At 38.1% G+C, this 26,288-nt stretch overlaps 1 protein-coding gene and 1 long non-coding RNA gene across 7 annotated transcripts in view; one reads left to right on the forward strand and one right to left on the reverse strand.

Annotated features, from left to right (window-relative positions):
• The window catches only part of LOC309504607, a 227,636-nt gene that overhangs the window by 57,139 nt on the left and 144,209 nt on the right, over positions 1-26,288 (forward strand). The gene's annotated exons all lie outside the window — the stretch shown is intronic.
• The window catches only part of enox2 (ecto-NOX disulfide-thiol exchanger 2), a 240,142-nt gene that overhangs the window by 35,244 nt on the left and 178,610 nt on the right, over positions 1-26,288 (reverse strand). For 4 of the 6 annotated variants that reach the window (XM_082177727.1, XM_082177723.1, XM_082177722.1 and 1 more), the window contains 5 exons: positions 21,402-21,557; positions 19,556-19,654; positions 7,983-8,189; positions 4,502-4,735; positions 2,927-3,139 (listed from right to left, as the gene is read on the reverse strand). In XM_082177727.1, coding sequence (XP_082033853.1) covers positions 2,927-3,139; positions 4,502-4,735; positions 7,983-8,189; positions 19,556-19,654; positions 21,402-21,557 — 909 coding nt within the window. The remainder of the gene's footprint in view (positions 1-2,926; positions 3,140-4,501; positions 4,736-7,982; positions 8,190-19,555; positions 19,655-21,401; positions 21,558-26,288) is intronic. The other 2 variants (XM_082177726.1, XM_082177725.1) reach the window with 1 other exon arrangement.

Here is a 26,288-nt window from a genome sequence, read left to right on the forward strand (position 1 = left end):
CATTCACTGTCATTTTATCAATTTAATGTGTCCCGTGCTGGATAAAACTATTTAAAAAAAAAAATAATAATTTTAAAAAATCACTGAACCCAAACTTCTGAATGCATTTCATACAGAAAACGGCTTCACTGCACACTCCTAGTGCATTATAAGGAATTATGAATGTCTTTATAATGCATCATACAGGCTTCACAGAAAGTGTGTTGTTGAGTGGCATGTCATCAGAAGTGTGTGCAAATCTAAAAGCTCAAGTCAATGTTATTTGAGAAATTAGTCAATGACTTAGACAAATTAGTGACCATTTGGGGTTACTTACTTTTAATCTATGAAGGGTCATCAGGTGTGCTGTCCAGAGACTAAGTAGCTAAACAAAACCACAGACTCAGGGTCTTGATAATCTTCTACACATGCCTGGTACGTTACAGATGACAGGCCTGTAGCTGCGCATACTCTACCTTCTTCTGCATTCAGTGGTAGAGACCTCAGGAGAACTTACCTTCAGTCCACACTGATCTCAGATCAAAGCATGTACACTATCAAACCGACTTATGGAAAAGCTGCAGTGTAAAATGACTGATAGCAGAGTGTAAAATTAGCTTGCCTTGGTTTTTAGGTCAAACATTTAACAGATTTTCTTATAGACAGTAAAACAACCTTTGCCATTACATTCAAAAGTGCAGCTTTCAAAATGAATATGTCTGAATACCTCCTGCTTGTATAGTAAATACACGGTACACTGGTAATATGTAATTCAACGTTCATCAACAACAGATGCATATGCATGACATTAAATATTTTCTTTTGAAAATGAATTGTTTTCAAGGCAAGATTTTCTGTGCCGTGACCTTTTAATACGTCTATATTAATTTCCCCCGTCTCTTATAACACAGTTGCATGTTAATGAAATATTAAATCTCTATAAGACTTGTTCTAAGTTCATAGTAAATGCCTGCAACCCCCCATATACTTGAATCACAGGCAGACTGAACATTACGCCTGCTCATGCATCAAGGAAACTATATGTGTGAGAGTGTGTGAGTGTTAGTTCCATTTCTCTAGGCATTGGATCAATCAAGTACAAAGCACTGCAGCGTTGGGCGCACTATCAAGATGGCAGGAAGTGAAGTGTAATCATGCAGTAGCTGACAGCACCCATTTACTGAATGCTTCCTTTTGTGTCTGATAGTGTATATGAAACTACGGTGACGTCACACAACAATCAACGGCACTTTAGGGATCTTCAGAAAAGCAGCTTTTACTTGATGTGAGCAGCGCTGCAGTTCTGATGATCTGTTAAAGATTTTAGAATGCAATAACGCAATGGTTTATAATTTTTTTTAAAAACACAGGTTCTTACTGAACGATCAACAAAACCAATTTTAACTTTATTCAGTATTTGAATTTGTTGGACATGTACTACCATTCAAAAGTTAGGGTCAAGTATTGGGCTTTAAAAAAAAAAAAGGAAAAAAAAAAGAAATGAATTCAGGGATTCATTAAATTGATCAAAGGTGACATTAAAGTCAATTATAATGTCATAAAAGATTTATATTTCAAATATATGCTGTTCTTTTGAACTTTCTTTATATCAAAGAAAAAAAACTATTAAGCAGCACAACTGTATATAACATTTATAATAATAATAAATGTTTCTTGAGCTGCATATTAGAATGATTTCTGAAGGATCATGTGACACTGAATACTGAAGTAATGCTGCTGAAAATTTTGCTTTGCATCAGGAATAAATTACATTTTAAAATATAAAATGGAACACATTTTAAGTTGTAATTATATTTCACAATATTACTGTTTTACTGTATTTTTACTGTACAGCCTTTGTAAGATTCTTTTAAAAATGACTTAAAACATTTCAAAAATATTAAAAACCTTACTGACCCCAAACTTTCGAAGGGTAGCGTATATTACGTTATTGACTACACATACTCACACATATAGTGAGACCCTTCCAAATTTGAATTGTGGCATATAAAGTAAAAATATAAAAAGTGTGAAATGTGTCTTATCCGGCCTAAAATGAGTTTGACACCTGTGTTAGTCAATGCTCATGTATTTCCCCATGTATTTGCTTTAAAGGGTGAAATCAGTGAAATCATTTCAGAGTTTGTGCATCAGAGAAATGCAAATCTGCGTGGTTAATCAGGTATTTTACAGCAGAGTCATGATGAGCTGTGATCTGTGAGCTATCACTGACTACGTTTACATGGACAGCAGTAATCACATTATTGACCTTATTCTGAATAAGACGATATTCTGATTAAGGTGTTTACATGAGTTGCTTTTAGAATATTCCTTTCATGTTCCTGTTTGACATGTTATAGAACATAGATCGATTAATGTCACACGTCATTACGTCACCATGCCACGCAGTCCGACGTTCCCACCGTATCAACATACAGTTAGAATTTGTTATGGTACCAGTTATTTATACAGTTTTGGGTTTTAATTTTACATAAGCTTCATATGCAGTTAATTATTTGTCATGCTATACGTGCAAATAGACAAATTCTGAAGCCATGCTGTCTTGTTTGCCGTCAAACCACTGTCGTGTGTGTATGTGTCCTGTCGCAAAATGCTTGTGATTAAGGTTTGTACATGTCTATAATGGACTTCAATAATGCGACTGAAAAAGGAATACTCCACATGTCTTAATTCGATATGTGTTTACTTCGAGTATGACTTTAGCCGGATTAAGGTATTCAGAAATCCCTGTTTACATGGTAGTTTTTTAATCCGAGTATAGTCTTAATCGGCTTAATATCGGAATATTTTTGCCCATGTAAACGTACTGATTGTGTAAAATCCTGTTCCTTCACTGATAATGATGGAAAAATGCCCAGAAACGCTGTCTAAATAAGCAGCTTGTTAGGTTTTGAGACAGAAGCAACATCTGTAAAGGAACACTCACATTGTACTAAAATCCCAGAAAGGGCGTTCTTGAACTTCTCTTTGGCCTCCTCCATCTCCTTCTCATGAGCGGCCTTCTCGTTCATCAGCCTACGGATGTGGCTGTTGGAGGACTGGATCATTGAGTAGAAGTTGTTGGCGTTTCTGCGGTTTACCTCCCCTCGTTCCACCCAGGTCAGCAGGACACGCACAGCCTCGGCAAAATTGCCGTCGTCTGAGTGGAGAAAGGATAAACGGTGGGGGAGAAACAGATGGTGGGAAGAGAGTTGAGTACAATGTTAGAGAGGAACACTTCTCATCTGGGACCTTCTAGTGTCAAAACTTATTAGAAGGACATGCTTATTGGGCCAAAAAAAGATAGCAGATGCACACTAGCAGAGTAGAGGACATTTAGGAGAGGACAACAGGACAGGGAAAGACATCTATAGCATGCGACAAGTCAGGGAGGTCCTTGTCAATCATAACACATTATTGATATTTGATATTTTGTGCTCTCTGTACAAATAAGGCGATGTTGCTCATGAAGTCCTCAGGTGTTTATGTGCAGACGGGAGCGGAAAACAGTCAAGATGAACTACAAAGCTTTGGCTTGCAACTTTTGGCTGGGAAAGAGATGAGAAACAGGAAACTGAGAATCATTGTAATGAATGCTACAGGGAGGCTCTTCCAGCAATCTATTATTCTTTAATGTCATTGTGTTTATTTAAAATCCGCAAATGTCTGGCGTTAACTGTGCAACAGATGAAGCAGTGTTGCAAAGATATTGCAGTTTGTACAGCGAAGATGACTGCTGTTGTACAAAAGTAAATAAAGAAAAGAAAAAAAGAAAAAGATCATTATTTTGTTCTTCTTCTTGTAATCCTGCTCACGAACACATGTACAACTGAGAACTCTAGGATGCTTTGATTTATTTATGGAAGTCCTAACTACAGATAATCAAAAAATGCTATAAAATAATTTAAACTATTAATCCATCAACAATCCTGTTAAGACAGCATCAATTTGTCATGAATATGAAATCCCTCTCCATTTACCTGATTTAAAAACAGATTCAAAATAATAACTGTCAAAAATAACTGCTCAATTTTGCATATACAGACAAATCTAGCAGATATGAGATATGAAAATCTGTTGAGATTTTCTACAGCCAGCAGTACAAAAGGTCCACTAAACACATCATGTAATTTCATCCTGTCTTCTCTTCCTTTCTTCTGTTATTTGTAACCACTGCAAAGTGAGCTTAACAGCATTCACACTGCATATAAAATATTACATGGAAATGTAAGGGAATCTGAAGGAAACATGGCTAAATTCAACTGATTTCATCTAAAAAAATTCTCTTTAATGCACTTTCTCTCCTTGACAGAGAATCAAGATGCAGTCACTAAACAGACGATTTCTATTAAACCACAAGGAACATCAAACTCAAAGAAACAAATAGCTTTTCGATGCATCCAGCCAACGGGCACACAGACTGTAGCAACCTTTTCACAAGCTTCAGGAAACGACAGATGTGTGACAGACCAACAAATCAACAAATCACCATTACGGAAGTATAACATGTTATGTGTCCCACCTTTGAGCTTTTCTCCTAACTGGCCACATTCGTGCTCAGAGTAATGAACGATGGGGGGCGGTGAAGGGGGCCGTAGACGGTCCTCTTCTATTCTGCGGCGGTGCCTCTCTTCCCGGGCCAGCATGCGCTGTCTGCACTCCCACTCGTACAGGTCATCTCTAGCCTGAGCGAAATCTACATGCAGCCGGCCTGTGTCCTTCTTATCTGTACTTGATCCCAGCCTGATCCTATAACCTAGAGGAGAGGAGATGGAAATGGGAAATGGCAAAGAAAAAGGGAAGGGGAAGAAAGTGGAAATGGAAGGGGGAAGGGAGTAAAGCAAAAGCAAAGAAAATTTTTTTAAAGAGGGAATCAATGGAAAAGATAAAGGAAGGGGAAAGCGAGGAAAGAAAAAGAAAAAAGAAAAAGATGAAAGAGAAAAAAATGAAAAGAAAAGTAAAATCAAAAGAAACGGACAAGGTGATAAAGGAAAGGGAAATATAGAGAAAGTGAAAGAGGAAGGTAAAGGAGAGGAAATTACAGAAAAAAAGGAAGATAAAGGAAAAGGAAAGAGAAAGGGGAAATAACGAAAAGAAAAAGGAAAGGGAGTAAAGGAATGGACAAGAAAAGACAAGAGCACCATAAAAGGGGAAATTGAGCAAAGGAAAAGGAAAGGAAAGGAAAGGAAAGGAAAGGAAAGGAAAGGAAAGGAAAGGAAAGGAAAGGAAAGGAAAGGAAAGGAAAGGAAAGGAAAAGAAAAGAAAGGAAAAGGGAGTAAAGGAATGAACATGTAAAGTCAGGAAAAGAAAAGAAATGAAAGGAGAAAAAAGAGGAAAAGTAACAGGAAAAGGATCAATGAAAAAGAAAGGAAAGGACAAGAGAAGGAAGGAGAACATGAAAAGGAAGGGAAGCAAAGGATAGAGCAATAAAAGATAGAAAAGGAAAAAGAAAACAGAAAGGAAAGGAATGTAAGAGAAAAGGAATGGGAAATGGAGCAAAGGAAAAGATAGGAAAAGAGGGAAAAGAAGGGGAAGAGGAATAAAGGAAAGCACAATAAAAAAGGCAAGGAATAGAATAGTAAAGAAAGAGGAAAGGAAAGAGGAAGGGGAAGGGGAAGGGGAAATGGAGCAAAAAAAGGGAAAAAAGTAAAGGGAGGGAGGAAAAAACGGGAAGGGGAGGAAAGGAATGGACAAGAAAACAACAGAAAACAACAACAAAATAAGATAAAAGAAAACAGGAAAAAGAAAGGGGAAGAGGAAATAAAAAGGAAATGAAGTAAAGAAAGAAAAGACAAAAACAGTAATGAAAATAAAAGAGGCAAGAAAAGAAAAGTGAAAGAGGAATGGGAAGCAAAGGAAAAGAAAGGAAAAAGGAAGGGGCAGGGGGAAAAGAAGGGGAATGGGAGTAAACGACAGGACAAGAAAAGACACAACAACGAGAAAAGAAATAGGAAAGGAAAGAGGAAGAGAAAAAAGAAAGAAGAAAAGGAGAGTGCAGGGCAAGAAGTCAAATGGTATAAAAGAAAAATGCAGGAAAATGAGAACAGCAGAAAAGCATTCACCCTTAACAAACCCCAAGTATGTTATGAGAAAAACAACATTACCAACACTGATTCATGAAGTGACCTGTGACAAGATGACAGCCACGCACTCCTTTTAATCATCTCTTCTAACATGTGTTTGCTGAAAGATTTGCGGCCAAAACCTTCCTATTTGTTTATTTTGCGTGACATGTAAAAAGTCCCAAATGGTGCACTCAGATGGGGCAGTCGAAACAAAAACCCTACCAGCACAGACAAGCCATGATGCATGAGAATAATCTGGTTTGTGATGGGGATGAAAAAAGAAAGTGATTTTATATTAAGGTTTATACATTTCAGCATAAACCAGAAAATTGCTTGGAAAAGCATCTTGACAAATAGCCAAGTGGTATGAAAGAGGCTCCAGTGAATTATGAATCATATGATGCTCTGAGTACAGAGAAGGTTGAAAAGTGTTTTTAAGGAGAATGTATATTCAGAGATGGCCGTGTCAACAGAAATGAGAGAAAGAGCTTCACAGTTTACTTCAGACTCTCCATCACTTCTTTACAGCCCCAAGACGCTGTTAAATATTTTACGCAATGTGTTCACGTTAGAAATGAGCACCATTATTTATGGAAAGGCCTGCAGAGCTCTGTCACATAATAAATGGGGCGCCGCTCCAATCTCGTCCCTCTCCACTGAGAGAGCAACACTCAGAGAAGAATAAATAATGGAAAGGGTATTATTGGAGTGGCCGGCACTTTAAACTTGCTTTCTGGGGCTGAGATGGACATCCTAATATTTGCATACAAAGACTGATTTAAGATGTGACTGGAGACTGGAGATAAGTAAAGCAGAGGTCATGTGACCGTGTCGAGGTTTCCGGGCCTGGCCCATGATTGATATGCAGCGTTCAAAGGCAGAAATGTATTACTAGATGTTGGCGCTTGTCTTCTCGTTGACCTCTCGTTGTGAGGGACTCTCGATGGCCAGTGTTTACAGATCTTGAGCTCTCTGAGTGATCTGGAGAAGCCCCACCCCCTAATTAATTCTGCATCGATCCTTCAAGTCAAGAGGGAACTTGTGGACACATGACCCTCATTTACATCAGAGAAAAGGTTAAGTGAAATTATTGTAAATCACACGTGTGGCACATACATTTCTAGGCATGACTTGGCATGCTGTTTTTGTATTCTTGTTTGAAACATTGTGACATTGCTAGGGGTAGGGCTGCACCCGTTTTTCTAAAAGCAATGATTATGAATGTGTCGGAGGGAAAAATAGCAAGGATACATTTTTAACTGTTTATTAATAATCTAGTGTTTTCTGAGTCAGTGTCGGCTGCAAAGATGAAGTTGAAGATGCTGACTCACCATCTCTGCTGAAATGCAACTTTCATACGGATTACATAATCAGACAGTATTTTAATTTTAATTTTTTTATTTTAATTGGTTCGTTTAAAAGTAGACATTTAAAGCATTAGATATAGCTCATGTCTGTTGGGCAAGCAGCCTCAGCTGAGTTTCGGTTCATTTTGTGACACACTCTAGTTCACGGAGAACAAGACGAGAGAAAGCACATCCTGTTTGTTTTCTTTATTTTACAAAGCCGCAACCTTTTGTTCTTATTGTGAGTTCACACAATTAAAATTAGTTTCGAATGAGGTATATCTGTATGACCAAAAATTAAGGAGTATTTTAAGTTGTTTCTGCTGTTATCAGGAAAAAAAATGCAAGGGATCAAAGTGATTAAACCAATCTCCTTCATTGTATTAACTAAAAGTTTTGATTTCAATTAACTAAAAATTTTAAGCCAACCACATAACTTAATTTTTTAAGTTAGACTAACGTTTAGTCGACTATTAGGGGGAGCTATAGTGAGGGGCCATCCATTCATTCATCCAACTGTACATGCATCCATCCATCCATCCTCTGTCTATCTGTCTGTCTGTCTGTCTATCTATCTAATCTAAATATGTACCTGACAGGAAGAGGGCCTTGTCCACTGTGTGCTCCTCGGCGAAACGGATATGACAGAAGTTCTTCTTGCTCTTGCGGATGGCGATGATACCTCCGCACTGTTCAAACACCTCCACAATGAGCTGCTCTGTTGCGTTCTCTGGCAAACCGCCGACAAACACTGTCTTACAGCCGGGCGGTCTCTCTCTGGTGGCAGGGGGAGGCAGGTCTTTGAAGAAAAGCAAAGAAGATTAAACTACCAGAATTTCTGACATTTTGTTTGATTTAGTTATTGATCTCTATTTTTCACTGTATTAAGTCTGTAGCTCATTATCGACTCGTATGCCACATTTGAAAAAGATGAAACATGCAAAATCAATCACTGACTTTTTTTTCACGACCTTGACATTAAAATGTAATCATCTAATTCAAACCTAAAAGACTGGGGTTCATCTGGAAGATCATTAAAAATGGTAATGCACCAAAACACAATGACACATATGCCAAAGTATAAACGATTATAGTGTTGAATTTTTTTTTTTACTTTTGCCACTTTAATTTGATAGTCATAATATAGAGAGGACTCAAACTCAGCATGTTGCAGTACAGACCACGGATCTTTCCCTTGATCGGTTTGATTTGCAGTACACGGTGCTAGAACCTCCAGGTTCACAAAGCTAATCTCTTCTTGATAAACCAAATCAACCATGAATAAGATGGAATGAGAAACCCAGGATGAGAAGGAATAATCAATGAAACCCGGCACTTGTTGCATGACTGGATTACAAGTGCAAAGCCTGGCATCCAAAACTGGCCTGTTCTGGTGTTAGCTGATTACTCAGTGATGCTGTGAAGACGGACTTGTGATAATCCGTGATTTCCATCAGGACTGAAGAGACTGTCTTACTAAGCTATGGGAATGCATTTGAAGGAAGCACCTGCTGGGACCGAATGCCTGGTTGGGGGTCCAAATGGAGTCGGACGCTGAGCAGTTCAGGCATGTTTGGCTGTGAGCCAGTCACTATAAATAAGCGAGTCTCTTTAGACCCCACAGCTGCCCCTCAACACTCGCCATCCATCATCGCCAACATTACACTAACTCCTGTTTATTGTGGCGGCTCATGATGAGCATTATGTTTATGTCAGCTCCTGTCAGTGGAAAAAAATATAATATTCTCTTGTCTTGTTCATGATGCTAGAGGACACAGCATATGTGCACAGCTTCAATACAACACTATAGGAAAAACATTTGAGTAAATTGACCAAGATGATTCACAATTCATTCATGGGCTTTGGATGATGTGCTATGGTACTCTGTGTGTGTGAAGAAATAATAATTTCTATAAACGTGCTTACAAAGCATAAAATAATTTGTCTGTCTGATCATTACTGAAGTCTCAAAGTTTAAACTAACACTCATGGGGAGTTTACTGAAGAAGAAAAAAACACATCCACTGACAGCTTTGTTTATTTGCCAGCCTCGTTTTAGCACCTGATTCATTCAAGGCATTATGCAAATCAGGTACTGGTACAAATTTGGCAACAGAATTAGTACTGATCGCAATTCACGCCTCGGCTGGATCTGAAGGACGTTGCAGAATCCCATGATCCGATACACTCTGAGGGGGACATGATCTACTCTTTACAAAGCCGAAATAATTATTTACGGTAGCCAAATTCACTAGACAATATACATAAACATTATTTAAAAAACATTTTTTTTATCTAGTTCGTTTTAATAGCGAAATGTTTCTGCTTTAAAAGCATAATGTTAATTGTGTCTGCCAATGTTTGTGAATCTGATTCATTCTATAAAGTATCATTTGCATAGGAAGGATTTGTCCAGAAACAAAGAATTTGAATATGCACGGCACAGCACTATACCACATACAGTGGTTTCTACAGCACCTGGTTATGCTGGACTGTGTGAGTGGTATATGGATTAATTTACCAAGTCATATTTACCAATTCTGCAGGCAAAATGTACTCAACCAAACAGGAATCCAGGAGAAATTCAAATACTACTTACAATTCAAAAACTATTTTGGACAATGTACCCACTGAAACACATTACCTGCAAAATTTCATCTAAGTTTGACTAATGTGACAGCACCTTAAGATGTAAGGTTTTCTGATGAAACACCTCAAGCAACTGTGCAAATGTTTAGTGAATTTTGCCCTCAGTGTCCTAGATAGATTTTCACAAGTTTGCACGTAGATGTATCAGATATGGCACTGTATGCATATTTGGGGTGCTTTCAATCTGTAAATGTTTATTCGGACTAAACCCAACTGTGACCCCTTTTTTACTTTTATACTATTTTTTTATTTTTTATTTATATTTTATTCTTAGAATTTGTATTACTATGTTTGTTGTTGTATTTGTATATGTGCACTGGAAGCTTCAGTACCAAGAAAAATTCCTTGTGGGTGCAAGCACACTTGGCAATAAAGCTCTTTCTGATTCTGATTCTTTCTGAGAGGACTTGGAGCTCGGAATATGTCCTGAACCCAGAGTATACCCCCATCATTGACCGGGATAGGAACCAGCCAAGAGTGAGACATTGGGGTGTTGGTGGGATGTTGCAAAACTGTCACGGGACAGAGGTGAGGGACGGCTGTACTGCCTACTGTATATAAAGGTCTCTTATCATGCTGATTGGTTGGATTACCTGATCATGCTCCTCCCAAACTTTGTTATATAAACTTCATGTTTTTCACATTATAACTATAGAACGAGAGACTTAAAGCTCCTAGTTTAAGAGCAATCACTGAGGATCTCTAAGGGGCAAGTAGTTTTGTTTTCTTTTGCTGTCACTTCTTACACAGAGCTCTATTTAATATTGATTGCTGGCCCAGGAGATCAAATGTTTCACTTTTGTCAAATGCACACAAAACATTTTGGTTTGACATAAGCAGTCTCTTGAAAATCGAAACTTTCAGCAAGTAATAAAAACAAAGAGTAGATGTGTGCTTTAGAAGGAACAGAGGAGCCACACAAGAAAGAGCTTGATCCCTCTGAACTTTTCTAAATCAAATACACCCACTTTTTGTTTTCATATTCACACTGTGGGGAGAAAGAAAAGTATATAATTTGAGTTTCACCATGAAGCCGGTGGCTGATTTGTTTCCATTGTCACCCAATACGGCGATATGAAATTACACAGAACGCTGCATCAGATCTGAGATGTCTGAGATAGCTTTCTTTCTCCAGTAACTGTAACGTCTCAAAGTGGAAACCGCACAGCACTGAAATCAAAGCCTATTATTTCACAAACCAATGCTCTTCCCACTGCTCCCTGGCTAAATATCCTGTGCCGTCAAAGGCGCTTCTTTGAAGAGTGAGCTAAGATGACACAGGAGGGGTCTGGGACATAAATTCAGGAGGGCACCGTGTACCTCCAGCACTGCGAGCGTTCAAGCGAGAGACAGTCGTCAACAAGCTTAACGCTAATCAGCTAAAATGAAGACAGCCGCAGGTGTATCTCTGTCTCGCACAAACACACGCGCTCAAATAGACATAGACGGTGGAGATGACAACTGTACCGCAGACAGAAGTTGATAGGAACGTGGGTGAGAACGTATAAGGAACGAGTGAGGTGGAAGAACCTGGAAAATGGCCAGCGATGCCACCCTAACTGAAGACAGACGTGTGCATGATGTACATTATAAAAAAAAATAAAAATAAAAAAAACGCAGTTGCACAGATAAAAAGAAGTGCATAACATTGATCCTAACAAGCACGTTGCTCTGTGAAACCCCAGACATGTTTTACTCTCAGACCTCCAGAAGACTCGACTGCACAGGAAGCCTGCCTTGGATCTGTGTGTGTGATGGTGAAAGAAGAAATCCTGGGCCTTTTGTTAGCTGGAGTGGGGTGTCAGGAGTGAGACTGCAGATAAGATGAGCTGACTTCTCAAAAGCCAGTCTTTACTCAGCTTGACAGCCGTCTACCTGCTGCGCATTGTCCCTCTTGAAAGAGGAAAGCAGGACAGTGTCTCTGTGGGAAGCCTGTGGCGAACACAAGCCCCTTAAACAGGTTTTTATCCACAGGAGAGCAATATATGATCAGTATGTTTTTCCCCCCACTTATTTCTTTCTTTCCTTTTTTTTAATCATAATATTTTGCAACTGTAATTCTGGGGTGGTTGTATTGTGGATCACATCCACACGACGTCAGTGCCAGAACACCTTCCACATAAGCATTTCTGGGCATCACATCGAGGTTCAAACTATCATATTGAACCTAAACCAGTTTTTAGAAATCACAATTAGATTTTTTGATAATTTGATAGCATTTTGGACATCAATCAATCAATCAATCAATCAATCAATCATAAATAAATAAATAAATAAATACTAATAAAAGAATGACATCAGCGTATAACAAAATTTCTAAAATTAAAGGGATACTTCACCGATTTTTCATATTAAACTATGTTATTCCCTTAACTAAGACGAGTTGATACATACTTCTCTCGTCTCAGTGCGCGCACTCAATCGCTCTGGCGCGCGGCGACACTTTTATAGCTCTTAGCTTAGCCCAGTTCATTCATTAGGATCCAGACAGAGATGACGTTAGAACACCTCCACGTTTTCCCTATTTAAATACAGTTACACGAGTAGTTACACGACCAAGTATGGTGACACAAAATAAAATGTGGCGCTTTTCTAAGCGGGTAAAAAGGAAAACTATAATATATGGCGGTATAGCACTTGGGACTCGGGAGCACTTCGACTCGGCGCAGTAAAAAGTCACGTTGGTTCTAATGAAGAACCACGTTGGTTCTAATGCTTTCCTGTAGCTCAGTGGTAAGAGCATTGCGTTAACAACGCAAGGTTGTGGGTTCGATCCCAGGGGACTGCACATACCTATGTATAAATGTATAGGATAATGCAATGTAAGTCGCTTTGGATAAAAGCGTCTGCCAAATGCGTAAATGTAAATGACAGAAGTGAGAGGGAGAGGATTTTTCAGGCGTGACTTTTTACTGCGCGAGTCGAAGTGGTCCCGAGTCCCAAGTGCCGCGTGCCAGAGCGATTGAGTGCACGCACTGTGACGAGAGAGGTATGCATCAACTCGTCTTAGTTAAGGGAATAACATAGTTTAATATAAAAAATCGGTGAAGTATCCCTTTAATATATATATATATATATATATATATATATATATATATATATATATATATAAAAAAAAGCAAATACTATAATAGTATATAAATAATACTAAAATTTAAATGATTCGAATGAATGAAAGCAACTATCAACTATAGCAATCCCTAAGCTTGGAGACCTACTTTAGCCAATATTTATTTTAAGCAACAGTGTCACAGAGGTTAAAGGCCTCTGCAGGCACAAGTGGGTTTGGTGGAGGGTGGTGTGGGTGATATGTGGTGTGAGTGGGTTGAAGTGAGGAAACAGGCCAGTCTGGCAGTGCCCTTGGCAAACTAAGGCTTCCAGAAGCAGAAACACAGTGACACGGCCCTCTCAGCTCTTGGAAGAAGAGAGCTTTGCCTGATATAAAGGTCAGTCTCAGGCACAGAGCCAGGACAGACTGAAGGTTTAGAAGCCAGTGAAAGGCAGCATATGCAGCCTGACCTGATGGTGGAAGGTGCATCTACAACTGGGCACTGAATCACTGCTATCCTTTCATGCGGTCTGTGGGTCTCCAGGCTCTGCAGAGTAAACAGATGATATTTCCCATGTGTCTCTCTCTCTCTCTCTCTCTGCTCTCTCTCTCTCAGAACTCCGTGTCCTTCAGAAAGCCAGGCCTTTCAAACGACAGTGAATGAAAGGCGATCGATGGCCATTTATTAAGCACAGTAGACTAGAATGGGGTGGCGGTGGGGATGCAGAGATGGAGTTAAGTCAAGCTGGGGCTGTGTAGAGCTGCAGAATAAGACTGATGGGTTAGGAAGGTGTGAAGCTGTGCTGGAGCTGCGGGACAATGATCCAGAGCAGAGGAATTTTAAGACCTTATACCTTTACCAGCCACCATCAATAACAGAAATATTTAGTTTGTTTACCTGCTCAAATAATAATGCAAATAAAATACACTGTTTATGTTAAATGTTACTATGGAGGTTTGGTCCAAAGTAACTAGTGATAGACTAATATATCAGTCAGACAGTTTAAATGGACAATATTTAGCAAAATAGCATAATTTGCTATCATTAAATTGTAATATTGGGAACTTGAACTATAGATATCAGCATTGGCCAAAAGACTAAAACGTGGTTACATGACAGTTATATAGTTACAGTCCCTTAAAAGTATTCAGACACTTAAGACACACTTTTTTTTATTTTTTTATGAATGTCACTGCATTAGCTAAAAAATAGAAAAAAAAAGAAGAAAAAAATGTAACAAAAAAGTCTCTTATATTTACCAAGGCAGCATTTATTTGATAAAAAATACAGTAAAAACAGTAATTTTGTGAAATATTATTCAAATATTTCTATTTCCGTATATTTTGAAATGTCATTTCTTCCTGTGATGCAAAGCTGAATTTTCAGCATCATTACTCCAGTCGTCAATGTCACATGATCCTTCAGAATTAATTCTAATATGATGATTTACAGCTCAATAAACATTTATTCAGTGTTTGAAGGGAGAAATGGAAAATGGTGATGGAAAACAATCAGTTGGTGTGAAGCTAACCCCGGATTATGTTTACCCAGGGTTTAGGATGACCCAGGCTTAACTAGTTAAAAAAAAGCCCCCCCCCAAAGAAAAGCATTATGTTGAAATAGTTAATATACTGTAAATCTAAATGACTTTTTAACAGTAGTGTAAATAACAATAAAACACTGACTTTAAAATACAAACAAAACGTATAGTACTCTAATATGACATCTGTATGAACTTCCACTAAAAATCACCAAAGCACAAGGTATTTAAAAGACACATTAAGTTAAAAAAAGGCTCCAGCATCATTTGTTTGATATTTTGTAAGCTAATGCAATTTAGTAATTTTTAAGAGTGACTCAAGTATCCAAATACTGTTTAGGACCACTGCATATTACACATAACATGATGTGTGACCATGACTGGAAACACAATGCAAAAATCAGCATAGTTGCAAGTGGAACTGCCTGATTTTTATATCCTTATTATAAAGTCAGGCAAGGCAAGATTTAGGCTTAGCTCTCCACAGCTCTCTGCTGAGATGCCACGAGTTGAATAAAACAAGGAGGTTTCAAATATCCCCATCGGTCAAATCTAATAAATAACAAGGAGTGAAGCTGACAGCAATAAGTGTGTTTTTAATACAGCTGCAATCAAAGCGAACGCCACTGCCCTTTAAAAACCACTGAGAAATGACATATGGTATAAATGCTGATATCTCCCATCATATTTTGCCTTGAAGGGGATGAGAGCTGACAGAAAAAGAAAAGGGTGAATGACTTTGCCAAAGATGGTGAAGGAAGGGTGTAGAGGCAATGAAAACTGGTTAGGCTTAGAGAGAACCAGGAAAAGAGATGTACAAGGACAAAAGGGTAGGATCGCTGGAACAAACAAGAGAGCAGGTGATGATGTAGAGAGGCTTGAGTTTGTAAAATGTCATGTTAAATGGCATGAGCCATCGTGGGTCCTTGGGAAGAGGACTTGGGTAATTTTTTCTGGCAACTGAGGTGAGAATAACCATGAATGATTGCTCCGCATTACTGTATGCCGTAGTCAGGAGAGCACAGCTGTCACCGGCTATTAAATCCACTTCTGCACGGTCTGGTGCGGAAAAAAAGGAGACTCGTTGCAATGCAAGATATGGGCATGATAACCTGTTCAGTCTGACCGAGATAAGAGGAGACTGTCATGTTTGTGGATATGCCCAAATCTCATCAGACAGTGTTCGCTGCGTTCGCCACGATGGCCGTCTCTTTCAAGTTTCTCTTTTCTGCTCGTCATTAAAAACTACAATCCCAGAATCTGACGACCCCACCCCAGCAACAGAAACAAGAGGGCCTTTGTTCTGCCTCCCCCTTCCTGTCTTTCTCCTCCACGATCTTGGAATAATTACCCATGCGCTGCTTGATCACAGAGCCCATAAGGTACGGCTGCAGTGAGTGACCAGGTTTTATTCATTTCTAATCTGCAACATAAAGACAGGCAGGGAATATGAGCCGTGCTTTTCATGTTGTTATGTTGCGACTCTAAGATCGATATACAGCTAGCTGCCCTGTGTTGTCAATTGAAGCATCGACCTGGGTGAATGATGACAAGGCCGCAATGCTAAAGAAAAACTGATTCCTTTACCGACGATCAAACAATCCTGCGGACTTTTGACAGCATCAGGGCTTTTGTTAAAACTAGATCAAACTTCCCCATTTCTGTATTCTTGCCTATAGACAGTTTTTTCTGCCTTGTTCAGCATAGATAGCCACGTTTTATTAAAAGCTTATCTTGCCCCCTTAACAGTAATGGTACTGGAATCAGTAAGACTTTTTTTTATTATTATAAATAAATGAATAGTTTTACTCAGAAAGGACACATTAAATTGATCAAAAGTGACAGAAAATATATTTATAATACAAAAAACAATTACATTTTAAATAAATGCTGCTCTTTTGAACTTTCTATTCACCAGAGAATCCTGAAGAAAAAATGCTTTAGTGTTTTCACAAAAAAAATATTAAGCAGCACAACTGATAATAATAAGAAATGTTACATGAGCAGCAGATCATCATCAGAAGGATCTGAAGGATCATGTGACACTGAAGACTGGAGTAATGATGCTGAAAATGCAGCTTTTTACAAGATATTAAAAAAGCAGTTATTTTGAGTTGTAATATTATTTCACAATATTACTGATTTTACTGTATTTTAATCAAATAAATGCTACCTTGTTGATCATAAGAGACTTTTATCAAAAACATAATGGAATTTTACCATTCCCAAACTTTTGAATGGTAGGGTATATAGAAAAAAATGAAAAGTAAATATTTTCCAGATCAAATCTGACATATTATTAATATTTGTATTTTTCACATTGCAAATGGGGCATTTTATGTGAAAAAAAAGATGATTTTAGGGGGTTCTGACAGGAAATCATATCATTTTGGAGTCCGCGGCAATAGAATGAAAGCCCCTGTCATCAGAGCCTAACAGTATTCTAATATGCATAAAAGCCACAGCACATCAGTATAAATATTATCTGAGCTTATCACAATGCCTTAGAATTTGAAACGGCATAATTAAGATACCTATCATTGTGTCTTGAGCACATAGGCTAGTGCCTTAAAATGCTCACTTGATTTTGTAATAGAGCCTCTATCTGCCATTCAGTCTTTGTTGTTTTGCAAACTTTCTTAAAGATATTTTCACTGGTAATTTGTGTGTTTTCGCTGAAAAGAATAACTTCACTTGTGGTCAGGTGAGGATCACAGTTGTTCTGCTGGGTTATAAATGCTCCTCTCGCACTTTCTGCTTTGGCATCAATCAACGTCTCGCATCATTTGTTTGAGTATTAGGGTGCGTGGAGCAGGTGTGTCAGTCCGTCACTCTCTTTTAGTCAGGTGGGTGTGGACACTTTGCAGGTGAGGCTAACCACAGTATTACGAGAGCACCAAGCCTGTGATTACAGATGTGCCTGTGGAGCGTGATCAGCTGTTTGAAGGACACGGACTCTCTCAGGTAATCATTGTCTCCTCTGACCCTCCTCTTGCTGTGTGGCATATTTTACATGCCAGAAATACCTCAGTCTCCTTAGAGGTCAACTGTCCAATTACAGTCAGAGTTTCACCCCAGTCCCCCTGGACAGCCCCCCCCCCCCCCCGTTTCATTCTTCTGCCTGACCTCTCTCTCTCTGACAGGAGACGAATTCAGATGAGCTTATTCAGCTGGTGGGATGAGGGGGATAACAGGGTAAATATGAAAGAATAGATGACAGCTCCTCTCTCAAATAAAAACATAGCCCTTCTATCAAGCGTCAGTCTGATGCTTTGAGTGGCAGCTGGCTTTTAAAATCGTATCTGCATCTCATCAAGATGACATGCCCTGCTAGGCTATGGAGATCGAGATCTTTATAGAATTATAATATTAAGTCATATACAGGCTGCTTAGTTGCTCATGGCTATATCAGTCTTTTCATCTAGTCAGCATTTCAGATCTCATTGCTCAAGTCAATAATATCATTTAAAATGCATGAGGGTTATAAATACTGCTTATCATTGCATACATGTTAAATGGAGTGAGATATAAGCTGTGTTCCCAAACCTAGTGAGCTGCCTCGCTGTCTACGGCCTACATAGGCAGTTGCTTTCTAAAGGCTGGAATACACTACAAATTTTAAAATCTGAACAGATTTTACAACACCAGGTATCATACACGTGCCGACTTTGTAAATGTTTACAGTTACAAAACTGTCATTATACCCTAAACCAGTGGTTGACAAACTTTTCAATTCCAGTTGATAAAAACATGCTCGCTCCAGTCTGTGATCCGTGCTGCAAGTGTTAAACGTGTTCATGTTTGTTCTGTGTGTATTTATAAAATGCTTTTTACAGACATATTTTCCTTCTGTGTTGATAGCCAAATGCACGAGGGGGAACGCAAAGAACGCACTCTTACGACCTTGTCTCTGAAAGACAATAGTGCCGAGTTGAATAAATGACAGAGATGAATGAACAGCCTTTAGTGACATTTGAATTCTCCGGTGTAATGCAGTTTCTTCTCGTTAATAATGCGCACGAGCAGCTTAATAATGAAACAAGCCGCTCTGAGATGCAGAAAATATTGTTTTTAAAATTTGCATGTGCACGCTTCGCTATAAAATACGCAGCTAGAACATATATTTATATAATTAAATCGCAGCATTTGTGATTTGAAAATCGCACTAAGCAATATAATGATTTCTATTTGATGTTGGTATATCGTGCAGCCCTAGACTAAACTGTTTCTGTATGTGCGTGTCATTCACTGAAACGCATATTTAGCTGCAGCCAAGTGACTTTGCCCGACCCACCTTTTCCCACTCTGACCAGGGCTTGACATTAACACCCGCCAACCCGGCGGACTGGGTGGATTCAGCAGTGGCAGCAGCAGTTGAAATGTATATACTTACACATTTTTCAATTGTAGTCTTTAAAAAAAAAAAGCATCTGAAATAATAAACTAAGTGCAATTTAGTTTTGTCAAAACAGTTTTGTTTTTTTAACATATCGATACTGAAATATCTGAAACGCTTCCAATACACATTTTCCACAGAATAGATACACGATACCAGCTGTGCTATCCAGTATAATGGATCCGTGTGTCAGGTCTTAAAGTGACAGCAGCCTATTATACCGGCTGCCAAATGAGATACTATTAAAAATATTTACATGGCAGTTTTTCCTCCATGGCATCAATGTCAAAATTGTGGCCAGTGAAAATGCTGAGTGGCTAGTACGTTTGGAAAACCACTGACCACAGTGGCTGGTGAGCAAAAAAGTTAGTGTCAAGCCCTAGTCACGACCCCTGCACTACAGGACTGAGGATCATACACTACCAGACTTCTAAATCGTTCCGAACACAACACACTCTCTCACAGAAGCACACACTTGTTGATAGGAGGAGCATGACAGATGAAACAAACATGGATGTGCAGGAGATTACCTTGTTGTAGCGACTGTTGTGTGCTGAGTCTCAAAAGAAAAAACGAATCAAGCGCATTTGGATGCGGTCTTGGGTCGGTAGATTCGGTCAGTATGGACTCTACAGATTACAAAGGAAGTTAGAGGTGAGTGGCACTGTCAGTTGTTTTATCCGTGCTGATGAGTTAAATATCGAGGCTAATTTGTTACACGTGTTCTGTTAATGTACTTTTGTATTGTTTTTTGTATTTAAATTATATTTTATTGCAACACTGGTTTGGTTTCAGTGGTGACACATCATATACGATATGTTTTCTAAATCTGGCTCAAAATATTAAACGTTTTGATATCTTCCGACTAGATGGAGACACAATCTGAAGCTAAAAAATCTGAGTCTGTGCCCATCAAACACAATGCGATTTTCTGTGAAATCGGTCAACTCCAACTGCCCAAAATCTACAGACTGCCGCAGACTTTCATCAACTATTGTCGACTCGTAAAACTGCAAATCGGGGCATAAATCGGAGAAAATGATGTGTAGTGTATTCCAGCATGAAGGCAGCATCCTAACCATCATGAAATCTCCAAACTGATAGATTTGAAATGCTCTACCCTTGTGGAAAAGAAGTACACTTTAGTGTACTTTTAAAAATAGCACTTATTATATAAATAATATACTGTGCAAACTGAATGTAATGTTTTCAGACACTTAATTGAATGTCGATTATAATTAAATGAAAATGTATTACAGTTTTACTATATTTATATTAAATGCAATAACCTGAACTTTTTTGTTTTTTAATTATTTTTATATGTATAATTACTTCTATTATCTTTGAAATATGGTTATTACAGTATACTGCCTGTACTGAAACGCATTTATGGTAAACAAAAATATACTTGAAAGAGTTTGTTCTGTCATCAATTACTAACTCTAATGTCGTTCCAAACCCTTAAGGCATTTTTTTTCAATTTGCTCATCTTCAAAACACAACTGAAGATAATTTTAATGAAATCTGTTCATAAAGATCATAAAGAGATCGTGAGAGAAATCCGTATGAATCAAGCGCTTTAATCCAAGTCTTCTGAAGAGACATGATCACATTCTATGTTTAACAGATTTAACTTAGACTTTTATTCACATAGGCTTTTTATAAACATTAATTAGCGAACATACATAAAGCGCACAAACATGGAAGCTCAATGCTTGCCTGATCTGTTTATGAACGTTTAGAGTTTTGGGTGAATAGACGATGGAGGGGCAGAAATATCTCAGATTTCATTAAAATAATATCTTCATTTGTTATCCTTTTTCAGAAGATGAACGAAAGTCTTATGGATTTGGAACGACATGAGGGTAATCACATTTTTCATTTTGGGTGAACTAACCCTGTAGTAGAATTTCATTTCTACCAACACTTGTAAGCCCTGTTTTTAAATATTATATAAACATAATGATGAAGTTTCAGTTTAGTACTTTTTAAAATATACTAAATTTTAATGTAATATTGAACTACACACTACAGTTATAATCATGTACCTTACATGTGTTTTAGTATATTAGTCAACACATTAAATAAGTGTACTTCTTGGAATACGCAAATAAGCATTCAAATACACCAACTCAAAATATACATTCCTTAATCAATACCTTTTAGTATTGTATGAAGTTCTAAGTTATTTATAATCATCGATATAACTGAGCTTGTTGCAATACATTCTGAGATGTCCTTCTAGGTGAAGGAAACATGCAAACCTGCCTTTGTATTTGGCCAAAACAAGGTATTTTAGGGTGCCTTAAAATGCTGCCTCATAGTCAGCTCACTAGGTTTTGGAACACAACAGAGTGAGAAAAAGAGACGGCTCACTGGGGTTGGGCGGAAAAAGCGTGCAGCTCTTGCAGTGGATGATTTCCTTCACAATGGGCATGTCTTGCGAAACTGGCGGGGGCACAATCCCGAGGCCGGGCATCATGGGGTTCATTGGAGCAATGCCAGTCATCATGCCAAGACTGGGGTCAAAATCTGTAAAACAGAAGAGAGGACATCTCAAAGGACCGGGTGAATAAAAGCCACTTTATTCTACATGGGGATAGCATTCTGTTGTGGTACAAATACAGCTATGAGAGATAAATAAACAATTAACTCCAATACATATTTAAAAGGCTTTTCGAATGAATAGGTTTTTACTGACTCATTCCCCCAGCTGTTTGCCTTGGCTTGTTATTATGCACAAGCTGTCAAAAAAAGTGAACACTGGCTTTCATTTACAGGTATTGGTTTAGACTACAGCTGCATGACAGCGTAGAGCTCTTTGAAATGGAAATGATGAAGCCCTCAATCTCTGCGGTCTCTCAAGCACCTGTGGAGAGTATATATGTCTATCTAACCTTACAAAGAGCACTCCACTCACATTACTTCAAATATTTCCCTTATTTGCAGCCATGCAAGATAAACAAGCTCTGCTTCTGGCATGGGGTAAAAAATAGCTTAAAAGTTCTGTGAGTAAAGATCTATGAAATGCAAATCGCACTGTAAATAAATGCATCATACTGTAAGTAAATAATGGAAGAACTTTTTAGGGTTCACATTGAAAGTCTCTATACAAAATAAAAGTTATGAAACGTGATAGGACAGCGAAAACTGATTCAATTTGACCAGAAGTCACTGATCTCATCTATAAAATGCTTTTATATGACACTTCAGGTCAACTCTATTACATCAGACAGCATGTAATGCATTACAAGTAACATGAGTTATGTAATCAGATTACTTTTTTAAAGTAACAAGTAAAGTAATTCATTACTTTTAAATTTACAACATTTCGGAGTTACCTTTTCAAATAATTTTAATTTTAATAACTCTCTTGTCCCAATGTTGAGAAAAATTGGGATTGCAGAGATGTTTTTGTACGCTGTGTCAGCATGATGGTTATTGTAGTTCTAGACTACAATAATGTGAACAGGCATTTACTCAAAAGTGCAGGCATTTAATCAGTAATCCTCAAAATGAATAAAAACAGTGAAATGTAAACTGAATATTACGCAAACTTTCAATAATTAAATACGTTAAATAATACAAATATACTTATATATTTCATCTCACTTTATTAACCAATGTCTTTGCTGATCCAATTCAACTATACAAATAAGCAAAAATTACTTTAGTTAAAAACCAAATGTGTTTTTCGTTGTTGTTGTTTTTATTGCCTTTTATATCTTAAAGGTTTGTTTGAGGTGCTGTGAAGTCATGAATTTGCATTTTCTTGTGCCTGAGGCTTATTCACTACACTTTTGGTGTGAAAGGTTTTTAAGTCAGCTCAGCCCAGATGAGAAAAAATAATGCAAAATTAATGGTAATGCATTCACACATTCAGTTACTTTTTTTAGGGAGTAACACAATATTGTAATGCATTACTTTTAAAAGTAACTTTTCTCCAAAACTGGCAGACAGCTTCATTTAGTGTTAAGAAAATTTATTTTAAGACAGTAACAGACAATAATTGAGATAGGAAAGTCAAATATAAAAACATGAACTCTCATATTGTAGCCTAATGTCTTTGGTCTGTAAGAACTGATAGACATGAATCTCACAGGGAGGGTCAGGATGGAGCGTGAGGACAAACTCAGAGCGGTGAGATCTGAACTGGCAGAAGTGTCTGAGAGGTGAGAGCCCTGCAGCAGGCGACAGGTCCGGGGCACGGCCTCTCTCTGAGAACCATTAACAGAAGTGGGACAGGACGTGCAGCATGAGAAGCTGCCTTAATGATGGTGTTAGTATTGATATTTTTGTCTCATAGTCACTAATGGAGGCAGGAGATAAGATGACCCACATTGGCATACCACCAGGACTGGAAGTCTAAATCGGTGCCACATAATTGCATGGTAATTTGTTCAGCTACCACCCAAGTAAAACTGTAGCATGCCAAAGCAAATTCAATTATATATGATCATGTTTTTGCGTTAGTAAAATGAAGTGTTACATTCACAGAACTGTCATATATTCATTAAATAGGGAAAGACGAAGTCAAGTTAATTTTTATTACACCTGCTGTTCTCAGATAAAATGGGCCTTGTTTGCTTTCAGATATTACAAGAGATGCATTAAATCATAAAGAGAGTCTGATGAAAGGAAAACAATATCTGTGAATCAGCAGGAAACAAACATTCTCATTAAAAACACATTCCATGGTGCAGTCAGAATATTTTAAATAGCTCTATATAAATGAGGTGATAATTATGTAAAGTTAGTTTGACTTCTTATAGCAATTAGAAGTAGGAAATTCTGTGCTGAATTCAAAAGGCTCAAGATGCTTGAATGATCCATAATTCGTCTTTTATGTAAACATAATTAACAATCAAATGCATTAATTGTAAATATACAATCAACAAAGTTCATGCAAGTGGATGAACAGGGAAAACCCTGATAGTTACATGGCATTAGAATCTGAAGGATAAAAAAAGGATTTTTCAAAGGATATGGTTTTGAAAGGGAAATATTAATCGCAGCCAAGGGAACAGAGAATACTACGAACAACTGTGAAAGTTGAACCTTTCGATCCCAAATAAAAAACAGCCAGGGGTAAATCCTTGTGAAGTTGCAAGTCTAGTGTGACCAAGCAATGGAGATACAATGAAGATACAGAAGAGGTACAGCACAAAGGTTTGGACACACTTGCATCATTTTCAGCCTATGTTTCCTTTATTTCTACTGTGTAGAAGAGAACATATTACTCCAAGGGATAAGCAAAGCATCATCAATAAGGCAAGTACAGTGTACAAATAACCTGTCTTAAAATGACAATAACAACTCGAAATGATACAGCTCTAACATAACACATTTTTTTGTAAAGAAGTGAACTCTTTTCCCACCAGCTTTGCATCACAGGAATAAATTACATGTTTAAATAAATTAAAATAGAAATATTATTTTAAACTGTAAAAATATTTCACAATATTAGGGTTTATTTTAAATCAAATAAATGCAGCCTTGGTGAGAAACTTAAACATAAGAAACTTATTTTTACCAATTCTTACTGACCCAAAACTTTTGAATGGTAGTGTTTATTTTGAAATTTTGAAATTATTAACTGTCACTGGAGAAATATGTTTTATGACATCTATAATCAGGGGCTAATGGCCATTACAGCCAGCCAAACCTGGAGCCCATGATTTAACAAAACAAAAAAACAAAAACAAACTCAGATTCTAGCATGTGAAGTAGTGAGAAAGAAACAGCCATACTCTATAATAGGGTTAGGTGAAAGGAAACTGTCTCATCATGTTAGCAATGGTGATAAATGAACAGAAAAGTGTATAAAAACCTCTCTCATCAGAACTCAAACCGAGAGAGATATGACGTCAACATGTGGAAAATCTACACCGCTACTTTTATCTCTGCAATATCTAAAATTAGAATCAGATGCACCAAACCAGTTTAGAGCACTATTAGAGAGAAACTTGAGTTCGGGCTACATCATGCTAAGATCAAAAAAGCTCTGACAAATCACTGTTGATGCTTACCAGTCTAGGCAGCCATTTCAAAGCCTTTTGTAGTCAATCACTCCCACTGTCTGAAATACCATCTACAAATACAGAACATTTCAAACCGCTGGCAATCTATCTAGGCCAGGACGTCCTCTAGTAAGTCTTGCAAGACTTGCCTCAGTCAGTGTCAAAATACAGACGCCCCTCAATCCAAAAGAGACTGCACAACTCTGCCCTACATGAAAAGTCAGGAAGGAAGAAGCCCCTGCTCTCAAAAAAGAATATAGATCCTCAGTGGCAGATCATGTCAAGGTGAATATCAGGACTGTTGGACCAATGTGCTCTCCATGGAAGAGACAAAAATAAGGCTGACACATCTGGCAGAGTTGAAATCAAATGCCTTTGACCAAAAGTATCCCTGAAGAATGCTAGAGGAAGCTATACAGTTTGGGGTTGGATTTCTGAAACAAAGCATTTCATCATAAAGCAACCCACAAATTCATTACGCAGTTTCAGAGATTCCTGGTACCACCTTCACCAGAGGCGTAGTCCTAAGATAAAGTGGTTTACTATTACCCAAGGGTCTTTCTATACGTAAAAATATAGCTGCTTTAATAATTTAGGAAGGGAATCTTATTTCCTGCAAGAGGATTATTAAATTTGGGGGTCCTTGGCATCAAACCGTTAAAAACAATTCTGATCTCTTCTTCCTGCAAGCAGACAGAAACCGTGACTTTCTCAAATATTGATGATCAATTGATTCACAGACCACATTGCTAGAACTGCACAGTCATGTAGATTTGCCTTGTACAACATTAGGAGGATCAGGCCCTTCCTATCAGAGCATGCAACACAACTCCTTGTCCAAGCGCTAGTTCTATCCAGACTGGACTATTGTAATGCTCTCTTAGCAGGTCTTCCAGCTTGCATGGTCAAACCTCTGCAACGGATCCAAAATTCTGCAGCCAGAGTGGTCTTTAACGAGCCGAAGAGAGCACACGTCACTCCTCTCCTCACAAAATTGCACTGGTTGCCAGTTGCCGCTCGCATCAAATTCAAGTCACTGACGTTTGCCTACAGAACAACCACTGGATCAGATCCCTTTTACTTAAACTCATTACTCCAGACTTGTGTGCCATCCAGAAACTTGCACTCTGCAAGCGAACGACGTCTTGTGGTGCCATCTCAAAGAGGCACAAAATCTCTTTCTCGGACCTTTACCATGACTGTTCCCTGCTGGTGGAATGATCTGCCAAACTCAACCAGAGCT

The sequence above is a fragment of the Leuciscus leuciscus genome (genome assembly GCF_965113295.1).
Source record: "Leuciscus leuciscus genome assembly, chromosome: 8".
Classification (NCBI taxonomy): domain Eukaryota; kingdom Metazoa; phylum Chordata; class Actinopteri; order Cypriniformes; family Leuciscidae; genus Leuciscus; species Leuciscus leuciscus.